Here is a 7,027-nt window from a genome sequence, read left to right as displayed (position 1 = left end):
CATGCGCTTTGAGGTGTGTCTGTCACACCTCAATGGCAAGGTAAAGGTGTGACTTAGCAGCGTCCCTTTGTGTTACAGTGAGCAAAGGGAGTGGAGGTGATGCAGCAAGAGGCTGGTCCATTGGTGTGAATGGGTGTGATGGCAGGAATCCACAGAATTTTACTGTTAAACGTTTAATCCTACAGAGATGTGCCATGTGTTATTAGTGTCATAGTAGTGAACACAGGCCAGGTCATATGTAAATGGTAGCACAATGAATAGCCATTAAACAAGATTCATAATGGTTTATTAAAAGCCTCATAGAAAAAAATGAAAAAAGAAGGTACCATACATAGATGCATAGAATATTGTAAGAAAACACCATCACAGTAGCAGTGAGTTATCCCTGACGTAAACACAAGTGTGGGTGAGTCTGTATCATTTTAGGAAGAGCACACATTGCTGGTATCACAGCCTGTTCTGCCCCACTGGGCACCTGCGGTGGAGGAGAGCAGGGCCTGCATGGGGAACCCTCCAACAATTCTGCTTGAATTCCACAGCAATGCCAGGAGTCAGCAAGGGTCTTGAGCCGAGGGACAAGCTTTACTGAAAGTTGTACTTGGGGATTCCTCCCCCTGAACAGGTGCCCCTGCAGGCGAGAGCTGGGAGAGCAGTCTGGCCTGCATGGGAGGTTCACAGAGGCAGTGGAATTTGTTTCCCAAGATTCTACTCTATTTTAGCAGTCTCTGCTGCCCATGCAGTGTCTCAGGTCTGGTCCTAAAGAGGTCTTGTCCATGCTGAGCAACATCGTGAAACTCTAAAGGAAAGAGCGCTAAGCTGGGGAGACACGTTCTCAGCTGGGGCTCCAGCCCTGTCTTGCTGGCTGCGTGACTCTGAACATGCCGTCTCCACCCTTCTCTGGGCTTCAGCTGCCACATGCAGGCAGGCGGGGGCTTCACTGTGTGGGTGGCTCAGGTTGCTGTCAGCCCCCAGCGTGCTTCTGAGAACACAGCTCCTGCCTGGATGGCTCTGACCTGCCCCTCCCCACCCTTGACCACAGTCAGTATGTGTGCAAAGCAGCCATCAGAGTAAACACATAGCATAACCCTTCCCACCACCCACCCTTACGGAAATAACAAACAATGGATACATGGCAGGGTGGACAGGGAAAGGACAAGGACTTGCTCCCCTTGTAAGGAGAGCTCTCAGCTTGAAGTGTAGTGGCTGTCGCGTGGGCCCATCACGTGTTACACGATTCTGTCAGACTTGCTCGTCTTGCCTCCTGGTCTCACCACGGGCCTGAAAGAGAGGCAAGGAAGGCAGCACCCAAGTCTAGACACCCTGCTCCCTGACCCCTTGCCTTGTTCCTTGAGGCATCAGGAGCCCCATCAGGTGCATCACTTGGGTCATCTGTTGTCATCTTGGCAGCAACCTATGGGTTCGGGGGCAGGAGTAACCAAAGAAGAGATGCCCAAGGTCTTTAAGCTGAGACATCCAAGCAGAACTTGAAATGAATCCAGTTTCTGGGAGTCTCTGAAGGTCCCCAAGGTAGTGAAAGAAGGAGACTGAACCACAGGTACCAGCCAACAGGGTGATCTGCTCTGAGTGGGGGTGATAGGGTGGGAGGGCTGGAGGTGAGCCTGCCACCACCATAGATGCTTGGAAGAGTGACTTTATTGAAATGCTTGTACATTCAGCTGTGGGCTAATGGTACCTGAATAGGCTCAGATGTCATCAGCTACACACCTCCCCCCAACCCCTCTGCCCTCTCTACTGGGGCTGGGCTGTCCTCCAGCCTCACCTGGTGTGTGTATCTGAATATCACAAGTGGTTTCCATCTGCACATCTTGGATATGCCAGCAGGATGTAGTAATATCCTGCTAGCTGTATCAAAATGAGCACTTTTAGAAAAGATCAAAGATTCTCTTGCAAAAGCTCCCAAGTAATGAAGGTGCTACAAATCCTCTGTGTTTAGAATCTTTATACCTCAGCACAGGTCCCAGAGCACCTGCTGTAGGAATTCACTACATTTCCTTTGTTAAAAAGAAAAATGTGAGAAACGTTGGTTTCCTGCAGAGAAATACGCTGGAGTGTAAATGGCAAACAACGACAAACTTTCTGTTGAGAAATAGGGCTATAAAACGCAAAATTCAGGGACTGGTGCCGTGGCCCAACAGGCTAATCCTCCATCTTCAAGCACCAATGCCCTGTATGGGCGCTGGTTTGTTTCCCAGCTGCTCCATTTCCCATCCAGCTTCCTACTTCCTGTCTGTGGTTTGGGAAAGCCGTGGAGGATGGCTCAAAGTCTTGGGACCATGCACCCACATGGGAGACCCGAAAGAAGCTCCTGGACCTAGGCTTTGGATCAGCTCAGCTCCAGCTGTTGGCAGCCATTTGGGGAGTGAACCAGCAACAGATCTTTCTGTCTCTTCTCACTTTTCAAATAAAATAAATGAATCCTTAAAATATGCAAAATCCCAACACCAAAGTTTGAAGTATTTTCACCTGCTGAGAGGAACTGGCATAGGTACATATTTGGTTATTCTCAGCGGCCCCTGTATGCAGTACCCACGTCCTGTGGTCCACAGGAGGAAGCCTTGCCCAAAACTTCAATTTACTAGTCTGCAACATGGAAGGCACATGTTGCACTACTTTAAAGATTGGGAAATTTAGAAATACAGTCCCCCCCAGGGAATCTCTTGAGGATTGGTCCCAGGATGCTCAACTCCTAGATAAAATGGTGGAGTATTTGCAGATAGCTTCACACATCCTCTTGTGTACTTGACAATAGTCTCTGGATGACTTACTACTAAGAATGCTAGATAAGCAGGTGTTACCCTGTAGTGTTGAGGAAACAATGCAAGAAAAAAGGCCTCTCCATGTCCAGGACACATGCAGTGTTCTGTTGTTGCTGAATTGTTTCCGCTCAGAGGTGGCTGAATTTGCAGAAGCAAAACCCACAGATGCTAACAGCTAGCAGTGTAAGGTCGGCAGCCAGTGTACCCCGCACACACTCACCCAGAGGTGGCTGCTACTGATCACCTGAGTGCCATCCTCCCTCTGCCATCTTGGATAAGATTCCTAATCCCTGAGCCGGTTATCTGTGAGCTGGGACCGCGGGGCCTGCCTCCTGAGGTTGCTGCGAGGATGAACAGAGATCCTGAGGAGAAATCCCCTCACAGTGCGTGGCTGAGGCAGGTGCTTGGGAAGCGCACAGACTCTAGTGTTTGCTATGTTTTCCTCCATCATTGCAGCATGAGCCTTAGCTCCTGTTGGATGTGGCAGTCCCTGGAGTTGCTAGAACGCGTCCTCCTTCCACCCAACCTTCCCTTCCCCTTTCCCATATCCCAGTCCTTGGCTGAAGATCAAGGCCTTGTGCTGACTTGAGGCAATTAGGCATCCAGGCTTAAAACTCAAGATAAAACCAAAGCTAGTAGAAAAGAAATGAATCAAATGAAGATCCCAGGCCTTTTAAGGGCAGGGTAGGACCAATGCAGTAGCCTAGCCTTGCATTTGCAGGCATCCCATGGACACCAGTTTATGTCTCTGCTGCACCACTTCCCATCTAGCTCCCTGCTTGTGCCTTGGGAAAACTGTACAGGGTGGCCAATGCCTTGGGACACTGCACCCACATGGGAGATCCAGAAGATGCCCCTGGCTCCTAACTTTGGATTGGCTCAGTTCTGGCCATTGCGGCCATTTAAGGAGTGAGCCAGGGATTAAAGATCATTTCTTTCTATCTCCTTTTCTCTAAAATCTTCCTTTCAAATACAAGTGAACAAATCTTTTAAAAAAAGAGAGAGAATGAGAGCACTGAGATAAACTAGAGGAAGCTCCCAGACCAGTTTCATCGGTCAAGGCCAAATGAGACAGACTTCCCTAAGTTTCTCCAATGCAGGCCCCAGTGCCTGCTTTCTGCCCCCCTGCTCAGCATGGTCTGCACCAAGGCCCCACTGTCCCTGGCCTCTTTTGGCAGCAGGTTCTCGCCTGAGGGAACCAGGAGCCCTGCCCACTGCTATCCATCCCTGGGAGGGGACTGCGGGCTTCACAGACTCACCTGGGACATTTGCAGACACGCCGTGGCTTCCCTGGGTAAGGAAAAAGAGGGGAGGTTGAGTGTCCCCCACACTGAGAGTTCACAGTCCTCCTTCCCTTTTACTATTTGTGGGGGTTTTTTGTTGTTGTTTGTTTGTTTGTTTAAGATTACAACTAAGCATCGCAGTCAACAGCTGCTTTCCCATTCCTCTTCCCCGGGGTCAATTTAAAAAATTATAAATACAGGGGCCCACAAAGCAGTGGAGGATGGCCCAAGTCCTTAGGCCTCTGCACCCACGTGGGAGACCAGTAAGAGGTTCCTGGCTCCAGGCTTCAGCCTGGTCCAGCCCTGGCTGCTGCAACCATTTAGGAAGTGAACCAGAGGACAGAAGATGTGCTGATTTCTCTCTCTCTAACTCGACCATAATATCATGAAGACGAAGAAGAAGGAGAAGAAGAAGAGAGTGTGAGGACCTGAGTTGTCACAGTCACCCACGTGGAACACAAAACGGGTGAGGGGCTCGCGGGGACAAGGCAAGGATAAAAGTGTGAACCAGCCGTTAATTCCCACCTAGCCAGCCCCGGACCCCGGGGCCTCCTCCCCTCTCCTTGGTGTGGCTTTTCCAGCACAAGCTGGGCACCACGTGTGCGCACAGGCTGCAAAATGCATCCGGGAATGCTCCTACCGCAGCCTAGGTCAGGGACTTGGGGCTCTAACTTCCAGCTCCCGGAGCGTAGGAAGAGAGGTGTGGACCTAACACCCTCTGCCCTGCGGGGCAGCTCAGACGCCTCACCACACCCCATCTGCAACTCCTGGCAAGGGCTGCTTGGGACAAGCCGGGAGCATGCCATCGCGGTCCGGGACTTACTGCGATTGCAGATGATGGTGATAATCAGGGACAGCAGAAGAACCGCGCAGGTCCCGGCCAAAGGCGCCCAGATGTAAATGTCACAGGTGAGGTCCAGCCCCCTGGAGTCCCCTGTGACCGAAAATGCCACTTAGTAGTCCGGCCCGGAGTCCCCACCGCGTCCTACCCGCCACCTCGGACACGACTCCCCACCCCGGGGCTTGGTGTCCCCACCAGCTGGGCTCTACCTCTAGGATAAGAGCTGGCTGTGCCGGGGTCCCGATCGCGCGCGTGTCTCACCTGCGGCGCCCCCGAAGGGCCGGCAGAACTCTGGGCGCAGACTCCGGGGCTGCAGTGCTGTGATGGGCGCCGCCGTGGTCGGTCGTGGCGCCGGCCTCGTGGTGGGCTTGGCTGAAGGAGCAACAAATCGCGTGAGCACCCAACCGTGCTCCAGCCCCGGATCCCTGGGGGCACTTTACCCAAAGGGGCGCTTCTTCCCAATCTTCCCCTGGAGAAGATGGGGAGGGCGAGTGGGAACCTTGGACACACTCCCGCGGCCGCTTCGCTGCACGACGTGAGCGAGGTGCCAGGCACGGCAGGAAACCTGCCTAGCACCACACAAGACACCCGAACTCGAGTCCTGCTGAGCGCCCTCCTCCCCCGCCCCGGAAAAGCCAACTGCAGTCCCCACTGGGCCGCACCCTAGCTTCAGTGTAGTCGGCTGTTGAATGGGAACAGTAGTTAATAACACCCAGGGACAGTCACTGTTTAAAAAAAAAAAAAAATGGATTCAGAGGAGCGCTCCAAATCCCGGATGAACAGGTGCCCCACCACGTGCCACACCTGGCAGGAAGACAGGAATGTAGGGGCTGAAATGCAAGTTGGGGTTGCCCACAACCAAGCAGAAGTAGTAGCCTTGGTTTTCCTCTTGGAACTTATTCAGACTGAGGACGAAGACTTTGTCGCGCTCGCGCTTGCCAGAGATCTGGTTGGAATCCATCTCGCTGGCCAGCCTAAGGCCATTTGCACTGATGTACAGCAGGAAGATGGGACTGGCTCCGACTTCGCGCGGCTGGAACACCCACGAGCAGGATGATCCCGCGTTGGGCAGCAACACCTCGCAGCTCAGTTTCACGCTGTCCCCCGGACGCACCTCCAGCTTGGGCGGTGACATCCGAAACTGGCTTTGCGGGACGGCCGCAGCGACTTCTGTGGATAGTGGGACGCTAAGCTTGAGTCCGGCACCCCGTGACCCCTCCCACCCTCCCAACCTCCCTTCACCTCTGCCACGCCGGGAGTGGAGGGGTGTCTCAAACTCACGCAGCAACAGGGTCAGCGGCAAGAGCAGGGCTGTCGCTGGCGAGGCCATGACGCTAGGGCAGACGCACAGGAGTGCGTGGGGCACTTGACACACACATACACACCCCAGGGAGTTGCGCCCTGGGGCCCGGCCGCAGAACCGATCACACGTTTGAAGGATGTGATGTCACCTGAAGCCCCAGTCGAGGAGAGAGTCGCCCTCCTATTCGTGCTTGTCACCTTCCAGGGGGCTGGAAGCAGAGAACCGGGCAATCGAGGCAACCTTGGTAGGGAGTGGGGAGCGCACGGGGTGGGGGGAGGGTGTGGGAATTGAAAACTGCAGGCTTTGGGTAAGGAACCAGGCTTGGTAGTGCCCTTTGGAACTGGCTCCTTGGTGGGAATGACAGAGTATCAGAGAGACACCCAAAGAGCCAGAACCAGGGCAGCGGCCAGGGAGAGCAGGGTCCACTCCCTGCCAGCTCACGCCAGCTTATTTTGCACCATCTCCTTGAGCCATTCTGTGTGCAGAATAGATACTGGGGACCTAGAGGAGGACTTAGGGATCTGCCCACTTCCGGTTTCTGAGTCAGGGCAACCTGCGGGTGTATGGTGGGGGCGGGGAATGTGTCTTCTTTCCTTGCTGGGGAGAGGGGAACAGGGGAGCTGAAGCTCTGTGCAGGCTGGGGGTCCTCTGCCAACTCACCCCGGAGGCAGCAGCCTCCACATCAACCTCTCTTCTGCCAGCCCTTCAGTCACTCTACCACACAGATTACTCCACTCCAGGGGACCTGACAGTACGCTATTGCTATTCAGTGCCTTCCCAGCACCTGCTCTGCTGGCGACCCCTGGCTTGCTTTTCCCAGCTC

General features: G+C 53.8%; 1 protein-coding gene across 2 annotated transcripts; it reads right to left on the bottom strand.

The window, feature by feature from the left end:
• Window positions 1-261: 261 nt before the first annotated feature.
• Window positions 262-6,338, bottom strand: CD8A (CD8 subunit alpha). 2 transcript variants are annotated; one of them, XM_058667652.1, is made up of 6 exons: window positions 6,183-6,338; window positions 5,706-6,071; window positions 5,163-5,273; window positions 4,884-4,994; window positions 4,037-4,067; window positions 262-1,278 (listed from the first exon to the last, which is right to left on the bottom strand). In XM_058667652.1, exons 1-6 carry the CDS (start codon window positions 6,229-6,231, stop codon window positions 1,227-1,229), a joined length of 720 nt encoding a protein of 239 aa, XP_058523635.1. In that variant the 5' UTR covers window positions 6,232-6,338; the 3' UTR covers window positions 262-1,226. The 2 variants fall into 2 exon arrangements, 1 of the variants encoding a protein (XP_058523635.1); XR_009245938.1 differs by lacking the exon at window positions 262-1,278 and adding an exon at window positions 3,488-3,572 and having other exon boundaries at window positions 3,603-4,067.
• Between the last annotated feature and the right edge of the window lie 689 nt (window positions 6,339-7,027).

This window comes from Ochotona princeps, chromosome 8 (genome assembly GCF_030435755.1).
Source record: "Ochotona princeps isolate mOchPri1 chromosome 8, mOchPri1.hap1, whole genome shotgun sequence".
In the NCBI taxonomy this organism is placed as follows: domain Eukaryota; kingdom Metazoa; phylum Chordata; class Mammalia; order Lagomorpha; family Ochotonidae; genus Ochotona; species Ochotona princeps.
Note: the sequence above shows the minus strand (reverse complement) of the source record. Positions and strands in the feature narration are given on the sequence as shown.